Source organism: Pezoporus flaviventris, unplaced genomic scaffold (genome assembly GCF_033815535.1).
Source record: "Pezoporus flaviventris isolate CSIRO_AGI_PZ_B2104156 unplaced genomic scaffold, CSIRO_AGI_Pfla_v1 ptg000001l, whole genome shotgun sequence".
NCBI lineage: Eukaryota > Metazoa > Chordata > Aves > Psittaciformes > Psittacidae > Pezoporus > Pezoporus flaviventris.
The window spans coordinates 46,236,436-46,259,195 of NW_026892549.1; the positions used below are offsets into that span (position 1 = coordinate 46,236,436).

At 44.2% G+C, this 22,760-nt stretch overlaps 1 protein-coding gene across 4 annotated transcripts in view; it reads right to left on the reverse strand.

The window, feature by feature from the left end:
* Nucleotides 1-22,760, reverse strand: part of PLEKHM3 (pleckstrin homology domain containing M3) — a 77,022-nt gene that overhangs the window by 52,199 nt on the left and 2,063 nt on the right. For 3 of the 4 annotated variants that reach the window (XM_061455836.1, XM_061455819.1, XM_061455827.1), the window contains exons 2-3: nt 13,286-14,221; nt 657-802 (exon numbers count right to left, since the gene is read on the reverse strand). In XM_061455836.1, the coding sequence (XP_061311820.1) occupies nt 657-802; nt 13,286-14,221 (1,082 nt within the window). The remainder of the gene's footprint in view (nt 1-656; nt 803-13,285; nt 14,222-22,760) is intronic. The other variant, XM_061455846.1, reaches the window with a different exon arrangement.

Below are 22,760 nucleotides of genomic sequence, written 5' to 3' on the forward strand. Positions count from 1 at the left end.
AATCAGTTGCCCCTATCTAGCAACCAGCCACCAAGGCAGTAGTAAATAGCAGATTACAGAAGTTTCAGAGAAGCTGCTTGTGTGGCAGGTGAACAACTATAGGATTTTCTCTTTATGTTGCTTTCGTCTGTCTGGTCCAAACAAGTGCTATAGCAATGTCCCTCTAGTGCACTTGAAATGTTCATGCCAACTGACAGGACACATACTGGGCCATGCAAACACCGTGTTTGGGAATGCCAGTTTCCTGTAGGCATTTCCACAATTCAGCATCTATCACCAAGCAGTGCTCATCTATAGTCCCTTGTGCCAATTCATAGTCCCTTGTGCTCATGAAACAGGTACTCTTCAAAGGCCCAATAAATGCAAAGATTAGGGCTAAAAGAGCCTGTCTCTTGAACAACCACATAAACAATGATGGAAAAAATGCCACCAAGAAAGAGAAGCATGGCTGCTCCTGTGGAGGAATGTTTTAGGCCCAGCTAAGGTAACTGATGAAAACATCTGCCTTGTTGACGGTGGCTCATTCTGGTAAAAGGAACAGAGATTACAGTGTTAGCAGTTAAGGCCTGTAACTTTCTATCTGTTGTAATGTCTGTCCTTCTATCTAAAGAGTAATTCAGTTCACTTGCTAGCAAGCCAACCTGCAGGGAGATTACCTTGTATTTGGAAGTGTCCCAGTTATGAACGAGCCGTGCAGGGATGAGGAAGGTGTCATCCACATGGCAGGTGCTGCAGTAATACCATCCACTGTAGCTGCATACCTTGGCTTTCCCATTGGACAAGCCTATGGAGCGCTGACAGCCTGGAGAAGAGAGAGGGGGTAAAAGTCTGGGTCTGTACACCATGCCAGAGTATACCCTCAAGATAAGTAATTATGAGACCCTTTTTAAATTTTATTTGTTTTACCAATGAGCCATTTCTCATTCCCTAAAAAACAGAAGAATAAATATAATAAATATATAAATACTAAAAAAACTACGCTAACTTGGGCATCTATGGCAAAGAGTTCAGAGAACAGTAAAAGGATACTTAGCATTTCTCAAGAAACAAAGGCAGAAGACCAGCTTTGAGATACTGGGCATTTAACAGCCATGGCCATCTGAAAACCGTGACCTGAAGCTTATATAGAGAACACCAGACTGCAGAATGACTGTGTGCTTGCTCCAGACAGCTCCCATTTTCCCCACAATAGAATGGGCCAGCACTGGCTGCCTGGAGGAGCACAAGCCAGCTCCCGCTGACAGCCAGAAGGGACGCTGACTTAGCAGGTAGGATTCAGCCACAGAATTAGCATAGCCAAAGCAAACCAGAGTCAGGCCATGAATAATAACTCTGAGCAGCAGTCACATTGGGAATGAATAGCCCTTGACTAGCAGTAGTGACACAGCTCAGTTTCCTGCAGGGTTTGGGGTTATTTTTTCCTTACAAGTGGATTACCCTGTATCTTACAAGGTCTGAAGTCTGCCTGATACTTTTTTCACAGCTGGATCCCTCACCTCTTCCCATAGTCTCTTATATGCAGTCCCTGGAGTAAAACAATGTATTCAAAAGCTGCTGCTTTAGCTGGAAAGAACAATGCAGAGCTCTTCACCTGACCACACAACCACACAGAAACTCACTGTATTTGACACCTCTGCCTTTCTCTCAGCTGTGACTAAAATAAGCGAACAGGTTCAAATAATATTAGCTGAAGACAGACAGCACAGTCACATTAAACAACCTGCTCAGGAAGCGAGGCTAAAAGTGTTTAGATAAGATACAATGAGATGTCTGTGGTTGTTATTAACACCTCTTACCTCTTTAACACAGCACACATGATGGCATTTCTCTTTTCCCTCAAATATTAGTGTCCCTGTATGACATTTACAGCTACAGACACAATTAGCACCAGAGACTCATTCCAGCACGTGCTGTATGCTCAGAAGGTCTCTGCTGGAACTGGTTAGCAACACTGATCAGCAGAGACCTAGAGACCTTGTGCACCACTTTTATGGCAGAAGTATTGGTTAAACAGAGCTTTTAATGCAGAATTTAACTGACTGACTGCTTTTGTTCATGTAACTGAATTTGTTTAGTTATGTAACTTCTCACACTGAAGGCATCATTTTTTGCCAGGAGAAGTTATCCTTATTTTAGGAGAGATTTCAGCTCAACTACTGCAGGCATAAATTGAACTCCTCCTTCTCCCCACTTGCTGATGCTACCATGTTCCCTCTGCTCTAATCAAAATAATTAGAATAACCGGACCAGCACAATTAGTTCACTTCCTCCTCTTCCACACTCCAGAGGCACTGACTCTGCAATACTCACTCTCAAGTGAATCAGTGTGAGACACTTCCTGTCTCCCTTTCTCCCCTTTTTAAGTGAGGATATGCAGTTTCTTGAAAAAGGAAAATATCAAAACCAGTCAGTTGATGAAAGAGACACTTATATTAATGTTTCCTCTTTTACCATTCATAAGATCAGAGCAGAAGTATAAACGTCTACCTCAAGTGGCATAACATACATAATGCAAAAATACGGTCTCAGCCAATAACTGATTAGAAACCCCAAACATCATGACTGTAAACTATTATCACCGTAGATACAATTTTTGTGTGGCAAATATTAGCAAAACAATATCACTTAGGACTGTAGTTTGGGATTAGAATTTAGGAGTCAACAACTCCATACTTCCCTCAGTGCAAAACAGGCATTTTCCCATATTTCCTTTCCTGTTCCTTGCCTTTGTTAAAAAAAACAGTTTTTTGACAAGTCAGTTAAAAGAGTTTCCATGCAGTCCTGCTCCACTATGCTGTTATGGATGAAGTCGGCCACAGCGGGTAGTAAGTTTAGCATCAGTGCTCTGGAGTACATATAGAACTATTCCTTCAATATTTAAAATGCATTCACACATAAATGTGAAGGTTTTGAACAGCTTATGAGACATGAAATACCAGTCCTGTTTGTCTGACATTACATTTGCCTGAGTAGTAGCCCTGGAAGACACTTGCAGAAGGTACTCACACTGTTGCTATGGAGCCCATGTTTTTAAAAGCGCAAGAGGGGAAAGTCTTGCCCCTTTGTAAAGAAAACAGAGAAGTATGCCCAATCCTTTCCTCATGGAGCAAGATGAAGAAAACTAGGAAAGAGAGCATTCCCTTTTCCCAAGCTAAATGGGAACAAGCCCTCAGAACGAATGATTTTATTAGCAATACCTCAGTACAGCACATTCTTCTGTGCCAGCCTTGCTAAAAGAAGTGAAGGGTCTGCATCTTATCCTCAGTAGTTGTCTCTGAATTTCGTACCACTGAAAAGCACTGACGTATCCATCTTTATACCTCAACTGGCTCCAACTTCAGCTTTCATTACATACAGCCACCTCCTCATACTGGATAAAATGGAGACTGCTAAACGACATGCAGTATTTTCTAGATCAATGTGTTTGGACCAGTTGATGAAGTACTAGTAGCAGTCTGAGCAGTGTCTGAATGAGACTGAAGTGTCCTAACTTAATGCCACTGAAACCTTTATAAACATTCCCCACTAGCCAACACTTACTCATCTTGAGATGAGGATGAGACAGGATGCACTGATTTAACCTGACTGCTACTGTGCACTGTCCACTGCACAGGCTAGCATGATAACTTGCAGTTGACAGTCTATCTTAGTGCCCAAACTCCTATCTCATAGACTGAAGGCAAGAATAAGCTAAACTCCGATTTGTACAGCCATCACCTTAAACTAAAATATTTGCAATTGAGAAGTGATGATTTTGAGGCCTAATTTCTTGCAATCTCCTAGAGCCAGAAACTGACTCCAGTTCACAGAGTTTACTCGGGAGAGAAATGCCAAAGCACAGAAGTGCTGGGGGTGCTTTCTCCTTCTTCCCTATGTCCCATAAGAACTGAAGGTCTCCAGGGTGAAAAGGGTCTCAGCAAGCAACCTTGGATTCCCTTCCTTTCAGGAAGGGTGGCTTTATAAGAGGAAAAAGTGGAAGAAGATCCTACCAGAGCAGCATTTCTCCCTTATTCCAGCTCTTCTCTGAGCCCACATTTGTTTCCTTGTTCCTCAGAAACACATATTTACACAGAGTATTTCTCATTCCTCTCCATATCCTCAAGTAAATCATATTCTGCAAAGCTACACAAAAGTTGTAAGGTTTGGCTATTTTAGATGAGAATGTGGAGCTGGCACCTACTTTGTATTTTCCCTTACCTTACAAGCTTTGCTGTTTGAAAATCACCATCTTTTCCATTCCCATCTGTTGTGATTCATAATGATGGCTATTTCTACAATCCTTTCAAATCAAGTTATCAAAGCACTGATTTTCTTTGATGTTATGCAGTTCAAAGTGATGTAGTGCGACAAACATATTCCTGTGGCACAGACCACTTATGCTACTTTGTTTTGTTAAGATGGGAAAAAAATAGAGCACAAGTGAGAGAGAAAGAAGAGGAGGAAGAAATAGCTTGTGGCTTAACGCCCTTGGAAATCCTGCACCTGGACAGTCAGGTACATAAAGTTGCCATCATGTTTACCAGAAGCAAAGCTAGTACTGATTCCTGGCTTTAAACTCTTGAGCACCCCTCCCAACAAGACAGTAAGATGTAGCTTACCAACTCGGAGATCATTAACACAACTCAACAAATAGTCTAAACTGAACTAGGGACCATTTAATGTTTGCAGAGAAAACACTTCCCATAGCTAGAGAAAGGATGGGGGGAAAATGTGGCACAACTTTGACCAAGCCTCTCTCACCTACTCCTAATGCCTACATAGAATATTATCCAGATAACAGCCACACAAAGGTCTGTCAAACCTTGAGCCTAAAGGAAGGAAAATACTGTCATATTTACTAGCATTCCAAATCATCCCTACCTAAAGGATATTACAGAGCAAGCTACAGAGGATAGAAGTGTAGCTGTAGGTACACTGTTAGCAAACAGATGGAAGGAGTAATCCAAAACCTTTAATCACAGAAAATATAACAAAACAGCCTTAGAATCAAGCTAAGAAAATAGGGGTTAGAAAAATAGCAGCAAGAAAGTGCTGCTGAGCACAGATGAATCTCTCTGTACGACATGTCTGTGAGCAGAGCAGGAATATCAACATCAAGAGGCTCATTTCCAAGTGGTAAGACTTTGGGAAGAAAGTAGTACAGGAAGATAAAGTTAAAAAGTTACAATGAGTCTCTCTTCTTGACTTAAGGTGGTGGTGAGGATAGTGTGAAGGAGAAATCCAAGACGCTTGAATATAATTCCTCTCCTGTAAAGTACAGAAAACCCCATTTCTGCCACTTTCAGGGTGCTCCATACTCTTATGGTCAAGGAAGACACACGCAGGTATCTTTTTTATCCAGATACCTTTTTCTTTAATCTTTTAGCACGAAAAGGTTGGAGCAGCTTTACAGTGAAACAGAGACCAAACTAGAATTAAATACACAAATGCTTTTGTTATTCAATAAAGTTCCTTACTCAGTATCAGGAAAAAGCAACTCCCTCATGATCGTGTACCATAATTAAATCTGTGACAGATTAGCTTAGAAGCTAATTCGTTTAGAAACAACATACAATATGAAGAAAAGAAAATGACCAACAGACTTCAAGAGGCTTTCAGCTTGATTATGCCATAATGCAGACTAAGCAGAAGGAGCACAGCAACAAATTTTCAAAGTGTTAGATCACACACACAACATTGCTCTAGCTGCTCAGCACAAACACAGAGAAGGTGAGAATTACTTCAGTTGCTGGTCTTGTGCTTCTGTGCATCTATTCCAATTCACTCCACCACGGGAAAACTCTAGCTCACAAGAAAGACCGACAATCCAGCTCAGTTCTCCTTCATGCCTACCCATGTTTGAATTTGCATTAGTTTGTCCTTCTCCCAGCATTACTGCTTTTTTCCAAAGCAATTCTCTTTCTGAAGAAAGAAAAAACTCACACACCTCTAAGCAAAGCCTCACACTTTGCTCACCTTGCCTATTTTTTTGAGTTTTATGGACTACAAAATCTTAACCCATTAATGGCATAACATTTTCCCTGTGGGTTTGACCCTATCCAGTTGTAATTATCTAAGCAACATATAAATCCCATGTTATTTATGTCAGCAAAGAACAAATTCCACTTTAATTATAATCTAGATTAGTCTCTCCAGAAATAAAGAAGGGTTCATTAGCCCTCAGCTCCTAGACTCTTTAATTCTTTAATAGACTCCAAAGGATGGACAAACTGTTTTCAGTCAATGGAAACCTTGACTATTAGCTGCAGCTCAGGACTAAGCCCTAAATTAACAGCTTTCCCACCTTCCTTAGTGCCATATGAAGATACAATGCACAGCTCTGCCTTTCTTGTCTTGCAAGCTCAGCTAAGTTAGTCTAGGCTTGCTGGCCACAGGCTGTAGGCTGGGCTGGGGAGACAGGCCACTCCAGAGTGACCCATCTCATCCTACTAGTGATGCCCCACAGGCACACTGCCACAGAGCATCCCACCAAGGCAGGAGAGATGAATCATACCCACGGCACCCAGGCTTTCTTCCTATCAGTGAAGACTGGATTAGCGTAAATATCCAATATTTAGCCTGCTAGGGGTAAATGAAATAAACAACACCCTGTTGTCAGTCATGTCAAACACACACAGCTGTGGCCCTCACCAAGAAGATGAACAATCTAGAAAAATAAAAATCCCTGGTGGAAACAAGCCAGGTGATAGCACGTATACACCATACACAACATTCTGTGTGTCTGTGCTACACTTACCCCTTGTAGAAGATCTCATACAGCATGATGGAGGTTACACAGCTAAATTCTGACTTCAAATAAACCTAATATTAGTTAAGCCTGCAAATGTAACACTGAAAAAACATAAATGTCAAACTGTAAGAATGCACTTTGCATATACAAGTCAACGGCAACATTTCATCAATAAATCAGGACAGAAAAATATCAGCTGTGTGCCAAATGGCTGCAACAAAACTGTACTTTTGGAAACTAGCTTTTCATTTGCTTGGATTTCCCCACTTGAATTTCACCAGATTGTAGGTTCTTTCACTTTTAGTGTCAATGCTGAGAAAGGCTGAGACGCCATTTTCCCCAGGGAACTTGCTCCAAGGGAATTAAAAACAGCTATGCAGATACGCATCACACACAGTTATAGTGTATCCTTTCAACTCCTTTCTCCCTATTCCCAGGATAAAAGGACTGAGAAAGAGTACCATACACCTCAAGCTAATTTGCTGTTCTTTCCCCCATCCCCTTAAGGGATTGTTTTCTGCAATATCTGGTGCTTTGCTGAGACTCAGAAGCACTGCCTGACAGAAGGGAATAGGAGCTCCCACGGAATGAGTTATTGGCAGGATTCAGTAATTCACCAGCTCTTTAGTCAGGGATGAGAACTGAACACACTCTCCAGGCCAGCTCTTTAAGTCTGCCAGCTACGAGTAAGTAGATAATTTGAGCATAATTAATAATGGTATTCCCATTCCTACAGCTGATTACACTCATGCTTGTATTTTTATACTGAGAAGGTAGGCAAGAGAACAGAGCAAAGAGCAGGCCAGCCTTTTGTGTGATCAGAGCAACAGGTCAACTCCAAATCAAATCCTATGAAGGTGCAAATCCCACTCTGCAAAGGTGCCAGCCAAATCCCAGGAAGGTGGAAGACCTAACTTTTATCAGTGTAGAAAAAGCTAATAGCTTTCACTGCCATTTCCCCTAGTCAAGCCATCTTAAAACCAGACTGAAGAGATCACTCACTTTACCCCTGAAGATTAAGGTCTTTTGTGATCATAACTGATCACTGCTAACAGGCTTGATCCACTCAAGCAACTAAAAGAGAGTCTACGTGGTATCGTCTGATCCTTCCCCAAACAACAGCTGCGACATGGCAAAGCACCGTGGACCAGCAACAATGTGTTTTGAAATATGCAGGTCCACTGCAAATTCAGTACTCCTTGCTATGCAAATTCAAGTTACCCTTGCCTGGAAACCTTCCTCATGCTTCTCCCAACAAATCAGTGACCTTGTTTAGACTCAGTGGATTTTCCAAATACTAATTTAGACATGGATGATGTTTTTTCTGCTCAGCTGGCTCTGGCTAGCAAAAAATATGAGTTTAGAAATACCACTGCTAGCAGTGGAAGCTTTACTTTTGAATCAATGGAAACAGGGCCTGAAAGTCGCATGCAAGACCGGAAGATTGGTCTAAAGTGATGATACTTAAACACTGAAACTTTTACTGTGCAGAACACATTCTCAGGGGATTTTAGAGACCCAAATACAGGGAAGGCAAAAAGCTGCTGAAGTCTTGGAACAAAGAGATCAACTGAAATGAAACCAAGCACAAAATATATACAGCGCTTCGAAAGCACAACCCTAAGAGCCCTGGACAGGAGAGAACAACTGTTATTTGTGACTGAAAATGTGACAAGTGTGATGACAACCTTCCAAAGGGCATTCTGGTATTTTATTATTGCGCTGTGTTTGCTAATATTTGTCCCCTAGTGTTTCTATTCCAGTGTTATGCTTCAAATAGGTACTGGGCAGGATGACAGCTCACAAAGAATTTGCTAAATCCAAAGAAGGAGCACCCATGCTTTTCAACTATCTGGACTTGGGAAGTTTCAACTATATGGCTTTTTGAGAAGCTGAACAAAGTCAGCATGGCACCTGGTTTTGGGGCGCGTGGTTTTTTTAATCTATTAGGAAAATACTTTCTTTTCATTGAGGGGAAAAGAATGAAAGGAACTTCACTGTTACCACAGTAGGGGATAGTTTCAGATCTGTGGGGTGAGCCAGAGCAGAGGCTTCATGAGCTGAGCATACTGCACTGGACTGTTCCCCATCTATGCACATGATCACAGCACTAGAGGCAGAATGACTCCTTGAAAGCCAACAGCTTTCCACCTGCTGCTCAATTTGACAGGGCTGCAAGCTCAGGAAATAGCCCATTTACTAACCCTGGCTTCTCTGCACCTAGCGTTCAGCTCAGCCAGCCAAGTCACTGAAGCCCTAATGGCTGTATTTATCCTCCTGGCAAGTGAGGAGACACGGAGAAAGCAGGGAAGAACGGACAGAAGGCATCCCAAAAGAGGAGCAAGGAAAGCCATACAGACAAATGTGGTTTGGGTGTAGAGCACATTTTGCAGAAGGCAGGAACTCCCCCATCCATTAGGACTTGCTGTCTAAGCAACAAGAGTTGCTGGCAGACACAACTGACCTCTCTGAAAAAAATCTGTTTCAGTAAATGACAGGGAGAGAAAAAATAAAAGATGAAAAGGAAGAGAGACATCAAAAGAACAGGAGCTATACAAACCAGGAGGCAAGCGCAGAGGCCATTTGTCTTCCCCATCTACAGAAATTTGAAGGCACATGCCAAAGGAATAGCAATAGTGAAGGGCACCTGAGGACATTTGCTCCTTACAGAGCCCTCCAGGAGTGCTCCTCCAGGAGACGAGGAATCTGCCATTCCCAAGGAGCCCAGAGATGGCCCGAGAGAGGACAGCCACTGGAGCACTCACAATCAGCTACTGCTGTCTGCAAGATGCTGCACTTGCCAAACACGTTTTGATGGAAGCCATCTCATCCCAAATTTGTAACACGAACAGTCTGGGGGTTTCACTTGAGTTCAGCTGAAATTCAGACCAGAAAATAACAACACTGCTCTCCCAACAACTCATCCTAACATGATGCGTCTCATTTCCTACGTATTAAAGAACAAATGATAAAACCTGGTATTTATGAGCTTGGACTTGCAACCAACTTTAATTTCATATCCATTTGAAGAAAAGGGGTAGGTCCCTCCAAAGTCTCACTGAGCAGATCTACACTCACAAATGCCACTCTTGCTCCAAGTCCAAGACATTTCCCATGGGAACACTGCTGTGCCCCAGCAACAGGGCACGATTGAGCCTGCAATTAATTATATGAACATGCAAAGGACATAGGAAGCTGCCATTCCAGTGCCAGCAGTTTCTAGTTAACCTCATGTTCCAAAATGTATTGCTATTCCAAAGAAAAAAATATAAGTAACGGCAGGAAAGGTGTTTATAAAAAACATGCCTCTCCACTGTTAGTCAGTAGCCTATTCATTAATGTTTGGAAATGATGGGAAATAACATCCTGCCTTCCACAGTAAGACAGAAATATGATGAAAATGTTTGTATGCATTGATTGAGCAAAGGAAAAACTTTTTCAAGCTGCCCTTCTGACTCCAGTGTATCAACAGTTTGTCCCCCCTGCCCCATGACTACATCTGACACCACCTCCCTGGCTTCTATCACGAGTTGAAAAGTGCTAGTCAGATTCCAAGATAAACCTGTCAATAGTGAGGCACAGACATTCACATTCTTCCCTACCTGCTTGGGTCAGCTGTTTGTCTGGGAGCAGCCCCTTGAAAAGCTTTTACTGAGGGAGAAAAGGGAAGGAGGATGCAGAGGGCATTTCAAACAGGAAGAAAATCAGGGAGGGGAACCCCACAAAGACTGCAAAGAGAAAATAAAATTAAAACCCCCACAAAAACTGTCCCCATCAGGTCCTCCCAACAACCTTCTTTATCAGAGGTTCATTGTCAATCAATTAGCCAAGGCAGCAGGGGTCTGCAGGAAGGGGGGTAGCTCCAGAGACAATGGTCTGCCCTGTTGTATTACTATTTAATCACTTTTCCTAAATAAATAAAGCAGCCCTGAGGTGCTGTCATGTCAAGGGAATTTATAACAAAAAAACCCTTCATTTTTCATTGGTCATTACTTTTCCTTCCCTCCCACCCCTGCAGGACTGGAGAGGGTTATTACTGTAGCCTTAAGTTCCATCTTTGTGTTGCTTGCCTTTGATTCCCACTCGGACCTTGCCACTTTCTGGCACTAATTTGTCAGGCCGAACAAAGGAGGGATTTGTACCTCCTGTAAGGTCTCAATTAGGAAAGGCTTCTGCTGTATTATGTGCCATTGGGACAGGACACAAAGACGGTAATTACAGGAATTTGCACTAAATGGCTGAAGAATTCACAGCAAAACTTTTCTTCCTCCCCCCTCCTCATCCTTTTCCAAGCTCACCCCTCCCAGCAGCCCTGGGGAAAACCGCTCTCAATGCCTGCAAGATGTAATTACCAACAGCAGGCCCCTTAGGTTAAACAGCAGCCCATGCCAGGGGGAGCAGAGCAAACTGCCTGCAGGGAGCAAGGTACAAGGAGAGTCTCAGCTTTCTGGTGTGCCTCCAAAGGCTCCTCACACAAACTTTTCTGAGCCAGACGAGTTTCCCCAGTTTCTCCCAGCTGTAATTGCAATTCTTCATTTCTTTGCACCGTGGTAACAGCTACAAGTTCCAGGCAACTCTCAAAGACCAGCTTGAAGGGTCTCACACAGATGGCAAAGGGTCCAAAACCACAGGAAGTGCTCTGCATCCCCACCCTCAGGTGCAGGGAATCCCAGTGGCCGGCTCCTCACAGCCTCCCCACCATCACATTTCTTTGCACAAGTGTTTGTTCAGTTTTGCAGCCTAAAAGGAGGCCACGGGAGCACCGGGGATGCCTCACGTGTGTCAGGAAACCATGCAACCCTCACACGGCCAGAGCAGCTTACTTCTGTGGGACACGCATGAGTGTGTGCAGATCAATCATCCCATGTTTGGGAGAGGAAATCCATCCTTTCCCACAGAAAAGTCTCCTCCCATACTACATAATGCAAGACTAAAACCTCTTTCATATTGAGCACATGCATTTTGTTCCCATCCCAGGGCCTGATCCTATTTTTGACGAGGGCACTGGAAATGCTCACTTGAAACTCTCCTGGACCTCAGTAAAAGGCAAAATTATGATTTTTTTTTCCTCTCCTGAGCTTAATAAAAGAAATTAGGAGACAGGGTTAAAGTTTCAACATTGTCTGGGACATTCCCTTAAAATTAGGCTGTTAATTCCACTGCCCTCTTGAGTTTCATAAAGCTCTCTACTAGGTAACACACTCGGCTAGATCCATCTTGGGCATATATATTTGACCCATTCCCAGAGTCTTCCTCCAGTTTTCACTCTCACAACTATCCTTAAAAGTAAGACATGACCATTGTCCAAAAGTGTTCAGGTAACGAGGGTTATCACAGGACCCAGGCACCTTCAGTGTCAGCAGTAGTTTGCCACATAACTACTCCCAGAACAAAAACAATGTGCAGTCACACAAAGAACATGTACCCAAGAACAGAACTTAGTTCAGGCAGAAGCCCAAATGTTGTGACCAAATCACTAACTGCAGTGAGGACAATCTTCATGATGCTTCATGACAGCAGGTGTGTGCCATGCACTGAAGACGTGTCCAGGAACACTGCCCATGGGTGACTACTAGACAGGGACAAACCCAGCTGCACCCACAGCAAGTTCCAAGGACAACCCAGTACTTCTGGGGCTCAGGTCTTCTGTGGAAGGGATTCAGGCCAGCCAGCAGGTCCTGGACCCTCCCCCCTTCCCCCAGAGCCATGCATGGCTCCAGAGCAACAGGAGACCTCCACATCAGACCCCTGCCCCAGAGCAGAGTGGGGAAGAGGCAGGACCCTCATAGCTCCCATAACAAAAGAGGAAAACCCTCCAGAAAAGTTGTTTCTGATAAAACTGACAACTTCTGAGTGCAACTAAAGCCATGGAGTACAGCTTAAGCACAAAGCATCCAGATTTGTCCCACAATGTTACCCTTGCTAAAGTAAAAGGACTATGTATCCACATGGGTCCCCTCTATTTTCACTTCATTCCCAAACTGGGTAAAATCATGATGGAGCCTAGGACTAGAGTCAGCAGTCAAATGAACCGAGATTTTCAATTAGATGCAGAGGCTTAAGGTCATGTTTTCATCCCTGCCTCAAGGGAAGAACCAAGCAGATGAGCTTATTTTGTTACATTATGTTCCTCAGTGCTGGAACACAAGTTGCCAAATGACAATGTTTCAGGGAAGCATAAATGCTTTGAGGAATCTCCTCAGAAGGCCCAGATCTGAAACTGAGTTCAAAAAATTACCTGGAGACGTACTAATAAAAAGAAGCAAAAGCGCTCAGAGTTGGAAAGTTGCATCATGTCCAGAATTCAAATCTCTTGGATTCTGGACCACCTTTCCACTGTCCTGAATCAAGAAAACAGCTGAGCCACCCTGTAAGGCAGCCCTAGCCCATGTAGTGCTGTATGTGCAAAGAAAGCCTAACACACCAAAGTATTTATGGCCACAGTGAGATGCAGGGATCAGCTGTGTGCTGCTAAAACACATACATGCTCTTCTGAGTGATTTCCTTTTTGTGCAGAAGGGGAGTGGGTGCAGGTGCTGCAGCCTGCTTGCTTACCTGCACACTTGAAGCTCTGAACTGTGAGCCCTCTCTCTAGAGACAGCGTGGTCAGGATGCTCAGGAAGCTGGTGGTCACAGACTGGCGCTTGCTCTTCCTAAGATCATTTCCAAAGGGGCGATCTCCAGGTTTGTTCCGAAGCGTGACCTGTGGGTTCTGAGTTAAACTTCTAGTAGCATTGGCTGCTGCTCTCAGTGCCTCCATCCACTCCTGGGCCCTCTGATGGGTCTCTGCCCGCAGGCGGAGGACATCCTGGGGAAAAATGACCTGAAAGCAAGAGTCACAGCCATCCTGAGTATCTGTCTGGACTGACAGGCACACATCCACATTGTAGCTCAGCAGAGGATCTTCATCCAGCCTACCCGGTTGAAATGCCATGAGATAAGACCTGTTCAAGACAAAAGTAAATGCCTTCCAGTTATTCTGGATGGTCAACCTATACAGAGTCCCTGATTTGAGGATATTTTGGTAGTCTTTAGTGTTTTCAGTCAAATTCATGGATAGGAAGAGCTCCACAGGCTTCTCTAACAATCCATTGGTCTTGGAAAGGTCACTGTTATTTTCAGGCTTTGGCACATTCTCCAGTTTCTCCTGTGGTCTTGTGAAAACAGGCACAGAAGCACGTACCAATTCCCAGAGTTTCTGTCCCCAGTCCAAAGCCTCCCATGAGGACTCCGCCTTCAGCTGTAGCTGCGAGTTGTCTGACAGGACAGCATCCACCACTTTGGTTTCAATGCAACCACTGACAGTGACCCTTTGAAAATGCATGAGTGGATACACGCTGGGAAGAGTCTGGTTGCCACTGCTGTCCAAGCAATAGAGGTACAGTTTGTACGGGGAGAGCTCAGCGTAACAGGTTTGCCAGTAGCTGTCGCTGCCTCTTCTAATTTCTAAGTATCCCTTCTTCAGAATATTTGGGAACATTGGCTTGTGTTCTAGAGGAAACAAAATGAGAATGTTACCATTAGTTCTTTTTAATTAGTCGTTTCAAACTGCTATGTCATTCTGGCTTATACATCTTTCCTACGCATACATGATGTACCTGGAGGATAGGACCACAGAAATAGCATTCACCCAATAGGTTATAATTATCCAACACAAGCACTGACTACATTTGAACAAACGAGAATACAGCACTATTTTATCCAGAGGTACCAAAATACTTTACAAAAAAGGCGACAGGGAAAGAGAGGGACAGAGAACCAAAGCCATTTTCCTGAGATTATCCAGAACAGCGACAGAGCAACAAAACTCTCCAACTCTCCCAGAACCTAGTCCAGAAGAGTACAGCATTATCAAGTAATTTCTTGCCAACTAAAATAGATTTCAACAGTGAGAAACACGTGCAAATGAAAACAACACCTTCCCCTTCTGCCCCACTCTTTCCCAGGCTCAACTTTGTGCTTTCACAAACACCACCTCTACCTCCCCTCTGTCCCAAGCAGCATAGGTGGAAGAGGAATGAGGGGTCATGGTCAGTTCCTCTGGCTGCTCCTTCCTCCTCACTCTTTTCCCCTGTTCCAGTGTGGGTCCTCTCCAGGGGCTGCAGTCCTTCAGGATAAACTCCTTCTCAGGAGCACTCCATGGTCATAGCTCTGTTCAGGAAATCTCCACCTTCTCCAGTATGGGGTCCTGGATGGAGCTGCAGGAAGATACCTGCTCCACCATGTTCTCCCCCCAGGTTCCAGGGAATCCCTGCCTGTGGGCCACTGGCTGGAACAGCACCCAGGCACTGCTTCTGGACTTAGCCAGGACACAGGGAATGGAGAACTGTGCCCAACAACTGCAGTTTCTTACCACATTTCAGCACGATCCAGAACCAGAACATTTTGCACAGCTCCATTTAATAGAGAGGAGCTTTGCTGATTTATGAGAATCAGGCTCAGGACCAGCAGATATGACCAAGAATGAAAAGTCAGAGGCTGCCCAGTCTCAAACACATGCGTCTAAGCATCTCAGCACTAAAGGTGCTTCAGAGCAGACCCTTTCACAAACCTTGGCTCAAGACAAAGCCGAGGGTAATTCTCTTTGTCCCCAGAAAACCAACCATACATGAATCACTCTGGCCACCAAAGTGATACAGACTTAGAAAGAATTACCTAATGCTTTCCCGAGTTTTAAAAAAGGTTTCCGTACAAAATTTGTTCCAATCTCATTTGCACCACTTCAGCCACATGCAGACATTGTATTTTCACCTTGGGCTGGACATGCAGCTCTATGCCATTTTTGTTGGTCCCCATATAAATTCAGTGGCATTCAATTGTTTAACACTGACTTTAACACTTGGCACCCCAAAACCACATGTCCTTGAGGAACAATTCTTGCTCCCGTTTGACTTTTACTTCATCTTTACAGTGGGGGTACCTCTGATGGGTCTTGACTTGCAAACAGTGCCAGAATTAACAGACACAAGTGAAGAGGTTTCTGCCTCCAGCTGTCCATCTCCCTTGGAGACCGCTATTCCTGACGCAGGAGCAAGGCAGCCACCTGGGAACAGCTCCTCATCCACTGCCAGGCACAATTAGGTCAAAACGAAATCAGCATCAATTGACCTTAACACACAGCAGCATCACAAACCGCAGCAATACAGGAGCTGTTTCACTCATGGTTTCTGCCCTCAGGCTGACAACCTTTGAAAGATGGATAGGGGAGACAGCTGGAGGCACAAAATATTTTCAACATCTCAGCTTAACCAGTTACCACTCACGTTAACAGGTCACACTCTTAACAAGTTTATCACCTCCAAGTATACCTAGGGTGTCTTCCTCGCAGAGATAAGAGAACAGAAGCATCTGGGCTTGACCGAAGCTTGAAAACAAAGAGCCAAAGATGAACATGTACAGAAGTTACTGCTACCCCATCTGTATTGGGTTTCCCAGCTAACATGGCCAGGACTGCTGGTCAAGCTGTTGTCACTACTGCTGGCTAATAGGCGAGTCTGTCTACACTCCCAGGGGCACAAGGAGAGTCAGGGACTATGAATATCTGAGGGACTTAGTTACTTTCCCTCAGTATGAGGGGGACAGTTGGTATCAGAAGTAATGGCTTCTGATACCAGCTGGTGAGAAAGCAGAACTTAGGCTGTAACCTACAGTCTAAGGAGATGCTCCCATCCTTGGCTGAAAGCATTGCTGCAGTTGGTTGCAAGACTTTCACGTATGAGCAGGAGGAAGATTCAGAACAGCAACTGTGTAAGAGCTCTGGCTAGCTCTTCAATGAAGACCAACTTTAAGGATGTATAAGGAGTAAGTAAACAAGCTTCAGTTAAACTTTATGAACATGCATGAGAATTAATTGCCTGATACACTTAATGTGAGTATGCAAACCTCAAGGAGGTTAAAAAACAGGGGAAGGATGCTACCTCCCATCCACACTAACAAAAAGGATGCACCCAGATTTCATTTTTCCAGCTCAGCCTCAGTTTCCCCACATCACCCACATACTCAGAACAGAGCCCACATTTAACACTGTGTTTAAAGCACTCTACACTTCATCCACAAAAATTTACTGCAGATATGACTGAAACCGTAACAGCAGTTAAAAATTTGCTACTTTGGCACTAGGTCTGAAAAGGTAGAAAAGAAATCAATGTAACCACATCTTGCAGACAAATAAGCTACTCAAGAGTATTTCAGCTAAATATGAAAACTGAAAGCCTAATCTAAAACTCAAAATGGTAGAGAAAAAGCACACTTTCGTAGCCCAAATGGATAGATACACATGCACGCTCACACACTAAAAGAGAACTAATTTTGTTCATCGTACATCTCTGGCCCTGACATTCATTAGTATTTCTGCTGTAACTCAAAAGCCATTAATTTCTCTGAAACCCACACTAATCCCTTTGTAGTGCAGATAATGGGCAGCCATTCTAGAGTCATCTTCCTTTTCTATTAATCCAATCAGGGAGGCAGTGCTTCTGCGGCTCCAACTGCAATCTCTCTCACTTCCATCAAGTACAGATGACAGTTCAAGCTTCTTGATAATAAGACAACTCATAACCTTCCCCCAGCCTCCTTCATCTGCCCACAGGTTTGCTTGTATTTTGTTGAGTTAGAGAAAGGTTATCTCTCCCTGCCTTTCACAGAGGCAGCCCTGTCTCCCTCCTTTGCCCCACTCCTTCCCTTCAAAGCTCCCATGAATCAGCTCCACTGGATCTCGCTCTAACTGGGACAGAACCAGAAGCCAACTTGATTAAAATTAAATGCCTCGTATTGTTTCGGTCAGAGCAATAGATGCTGGCAGAGACAGGTTGAATCCATATGCTACACATACACACACTTTACAACCCGCTGCTCCTTTATCTCCTCGACATGCAATGTGCCAGATAATACCTTTCCACTCAGAGAGCAAATGTTACCATCGCTCCCATCAGCCTTCCAAACAGAAACTGCATCTCTTTTCCTCCCTACAGAGACAGGAGAGTAAATTGAGGAAGAGTGAAAAAACGGAAATAATGACAGCAAATAGCCCACGCCTGAGCCATTTGGAGTTACAGTTTCAAGGGAACAGGGGGAAAAAAGCAGAAAGCAGAGGGAAGCAAAGAAAGACTCAGCAGCCAGGGACAGGGCAGCATCTTCCTCAATGTTTCTCCTCTCCTTTGAGGACTGCCCACTTGTCCAGCCAGGAACTATGCACAGAGGACACACCAACCCCTCTCCACACTGGGGGCTGTTGGTGCAACCAGCACCCCAGGAGAGAGGCCAAATGTCTCAGCATGTCCAGAAGATACATGCTCCTGAAAAACTGACTGTACTTTCATCCCCATTAGTATGGCAGGAAAACTTGAGCTGCTTTCCAACACTGAAACATTTCTGATGGCAGTAATACCAAGTAACGTGGAAAAGAGCAGAAGCAGAGATGCCTACTTTCTGAGGGTTTGTCTCTTGAGGTGGCACTCTTCTCTGGATTCTCTAGTAATTGATGAGCATGCGTTACAGAGTTCTTATCAATGGTCCTCCAATTTGATCTCCATAGAAGTTAGGTTTCACATAGAACCTCTGGGACTTAAAATCCTCTCCAATTGGTCTGGGCTAATCACAGGCTTGATGGGGTTTGCTAGATCAGGGGCAAATTGTGCCTCAGCCAGTGTGATTCAGATCTACAGTGTCCTGTAAATGACTGTAAAAATACAGTCTTTTCTTCCCACTTATTTGCCCATCTGGTTCTGCAGGTATTTCTCTTTCAAGCAAGTATATCTGATTCCACTTGGTCCCAAAATAACGGCATTCATATTTAGCCACAGATTTCCAGCAGATTTTAGCCAGGTCTGGCTTCCCCAAATGCCATCTCTTTTCAAGGGACCAGTACAGCAGTGGGACTTGTAACCAGGTAGCTGTTTGCATTAATTTATATAAAGAAACGGCATCTCTCCCCACCATATGGGAATTCACTCTATTATCTTCCTTAAGCTTAGGGAAAGAAAAACCTTCTTTGAAAATGTTAAACTTGCAAGCTCTTCATTTTAGATTTATGCATTGCTAGTGAGACTGGCTTTGCTGTTTACCAAAAATAAGCTCCTCACTGAATGAACTGCTGAAACAGATGGCTAAAGAACCTCAACAATTTATTCCTTAATAAATTATATAGTCTTTCCCTTCAGGTGTGGCATTGTATGAGAAATACATGAGAAACTCTGCTGATGTCTACAGGATCCTGGCTGCCCAGCCACTCCATCCAATCCTTTTTGCTCCTCCGCAGCAAGTGGAACACTTGTATAGTGTGCATACTGACACAGAGCCTGTGTGAAGGGGGCTATAAAGAAGGAGGCTGGATTCAAAGTGCAGGACCAGCCCAGAACAGGACTCAATTCTGGCAGAAACAGAAGTATAATGAGTTGAAAGAGATCGTTACTTACTACCAGTTAGGAGATGCAGGAAGCAGCAGTACTTGCAGAAGAAGTGAGAATATCAAATAAGGATAGATTTGCTGATGTTTTTATAAATTCACTTAATTCAGCTTTAAAAAGTTGGAAGAAAGGGTATGAGAGCTGGCTGACACCACTAAGGGAATGATAGCAACTAACCTGCAAATTCAGTTATGAAAGTCATCACAACATCACTGGAAGCAATCAGCACTGCCCTAGGAGATGAAATCTGTTCATTAACTTTATGGAGTATTATAATTTTGGAGCAAAAATCTCCATAAAGAATAACCCTCCCAGCCAGAAGAGCTTCACAACCAAACTCATCAGCGCCGTTTACTTTAATCCTCCTGCTCTGTGAATTTACCCACTGTATTTATATGTGAGGCCCTGCCATCACCTCCCTCTGCACTCCACCCTGCATCCTCCACAGCCTCCCAGGCAAGGGAGTGGAGCAGGTCACGTTTCCACTGGAGGAGGTAGCTGCCCAGTCTAACCCCCTCCACTGCTACTGTTGCTCTCTGCCAGCTCCTCATGGCCCTTGTAGCTCAAAGGATGCCCAAGCCCAAGGAGCAATCAGGAGTGAGCCTGCAGGGAACAAGTGCTGAACACCCTGACTTAGCCAGGGGGGTTAGCATCATCCAGCAGATGAGTTGAAGTCTAAATTATACTCTCATTTCATGCTGGGCAAAGTGCCTCACCTCTCTTTGTCCCTGCTCACCCTCCCTATCCTTACTGTGTGGTGTATTCAAACTCATGAGAGAAGGGACTTCTTGCTAGGTGTGCAGACAGTCCCTGGCACTTACAGATCTCCGCAGTGAAGGGCATCCCACTCGCATTCTATTTTAAATAACATTTTTGCCTCCTCAAATCTTGATAGGCCCCAAATCTCTGTGATACAGTTACCTTTTCCTTGACTACCTTTTAATGCTGAAAACAAACTGGCCACAGGGTGGAGTGGGGGTTGGAACAGGGACATCAGTTCTCCAACTGGCCTGATACCTCTTGGATTATTTCCAAGTGGTTTGAGGCTTCCTGCTCTCCACAGGGGAAGGTGCAGAAGTGTTGTTTCCACACATCTGCCTCTCAGCACCATTATCTTCTGCGTAACACCACAGACCTATAATGGTCTGCCATCCCAGTGGCAATTAATGGCCTTGGTCTGCCCTGATCGTGTAGCTTCTTACACACCACAAAGAACAGTGCTACAGGGGTGTTCTACAGAATCACAAATGGCAATTAGGCTTCAGAGACCTCCCTGGCTAGTACCAGCCACCATTACTGAAGCTGAAGGTGAGGATAGCTGGCAAACAAACACCCTGACATAAAGCCTGTGTGGTCATCAGAGTAAGAGAAAGCAGCACTGTAAAATGATTCCTCAGAACGCAAAGCTCACCCCCAGTCCCCAACCTGTTAATCAGTGGTGTGTTGAATACAGATTTAGGTGCCTTACCTCTATAAAAACACACAAGTATGTATCAGAGCTATATGAAGAGAAGCCAAGCCTTGCTTGAAACATCCCCTGCACAAACTCTGAGTACAAGATCATACCCCGAAAGGGTCCCAGCCAGTTGAAAAAAGATGTGAAGAGAGGAGGGGAAAGACATTTTGTTAAACCAGTCTGCCAAAGGAAGATGGTGAAATCCTGGTCTCAATCAGGCACAGCAGAATTTGGGCCCGTTGGCCAGTTTTAAGACAGTCACCTTTCTAAGATATGTCTGTTTTGCCACAGTGCTGCACAATCCTGTAGGCTCAGCTTCCTGACAGAACATACTGCCAAAATCAATAGGGCTGGTGAAGTACCGCCATGGCTGCTGTCAGAGAGGGGCACAAGTTACCAGCCTTCTGCAGCAAGGACAGTGTGTCACTGGGCAGGTGCTCAGCACAAATGACAGTTTCCCACACGGGCATGGTAGGCAAACAGAACAGCCATCCAGGAAAAGTACCATAGCACCCACACTCTCAGAAGTGGCTGTGTTTGAATGAAAACATCCACACTCATACGTTGTGTTTTAATGATCTAAGCAAGCTTTTGCTGGATACTACAGAAGCTGCATTCTCCCTTTGTTTGCAAGGCCACATGCCCAGAAATACAGAAGCCCGACTTGAATTTGGTTACAACTTCCGTCCTTGCTAGGTCCACTTCCCGCCTGACACTGCTCTGCAGCCCAAACAGTGCTCATTTCTAGCACACTAGCTGTTCTGCCAGCAGGCCTACGCAGATACTGCCCCAAAAGGCACAGCTTCTTTTGAGATCCTTTTCTTTCACAGCACATGGAAAAGATCCAGTTTAATTTTATTTGTATTATAAAAAAGCAAGCAGCAGGAACAGATAAGCTCACAGTAATAAATATACTATGAAGATAAGGAAAAAAAACCTGTTAAGAGCTAATCTATGCAGCAACTCGGCCATCCTCGGAGGACTGGGAGACCTCTGCAGGCTCCAGAGGGAAGTCCACTGCAGTGAGGACTGACAGGAGCGGCTGAAGTTGCACTCACTGTCTCATATGCATCCATTTAATCTGCATTAAAGCCCTGGAAAGGGGTGTTGCCACAGGCTGTCGCCACTGTGATCCCTTCAACCACTGCCGTAGCTTGCAGCCAACCTTAAAATCCATTTTTCCAGTCTTTCGTGGAGAACGATTACCAGTCCCAGATACACACACTTGCAACGCCTGCTTTCTTGCTTTTGCTTTTCTCTTTTCAGCTCAGCTCACAGCAGCAAACTTTATAGCAGCCTCTTTTGTAAACACAGAGGGAAGAAATACCACAGTTACCTTCTAAGACCTGCACAGCAGCTGAACAGGTTACGGAAACAGGTTAAAAGAGTGCATTTTCAGAGCACAGAAGTTCTCTTTCCTCAAGGATGGTACCCCTGCCTTCAAACATCCCATGCAGAAAGGCTCTTGGAAGGCACGCAGCAAGCACTGACAAATGCCTTGTACCTTCACAAAAGGCAATAGAAGAAATGTGGCTGAGCCCTTCAGAGGTCCTGACTGCTGATGGGCTGTGGGCGAGTACTGGGGGAGGTTCTTCAGTCACTCTTACTAATCCATTTTTCCCTTTTTCAGTTCACCTCAGATGAGCTAGAAGGTACCTGACACTATTGCAGACAGTCTAAACCCAAGAGCTTTCTTCACTGAAACCTGTCAATTTCTGTTTTTCTTGAGAGTGCTGATATTGCTATACTTCACAAAACTACTTTCGAGATGTGAGGTCTTCACAGTTACAACTTGCAACTACAAACTGTTCAACATGAAAGCATAACGATAAAGAGCGTATCACACTCTAACACAGTTTGTTCACTTTTTCTGTATGAAGAAAAACTTCACTGGGTTAACTGCATTTAAAAAGTGTAAGTGCCTGCTGAAGGGCTGGGAAGAGTACAAGTGAACTTCACTGCTACTACCAAAGCAGCACGCCTTGGGTACTCACTGTGATAGGGACTGCCTGGACACAGCTAAGCTTAAGGAATCAATTAATTGCTGTTTTAAGCCAAGTGGACTGGACCAGCTGAAGTGGGAGCCAGGGTTGAAAGGCATACAGAAATGTTACGTGTTAAGTTAAACCCATGAGATGCCCAGGATACAGCTGGCAAGCCCTGAGAGCTC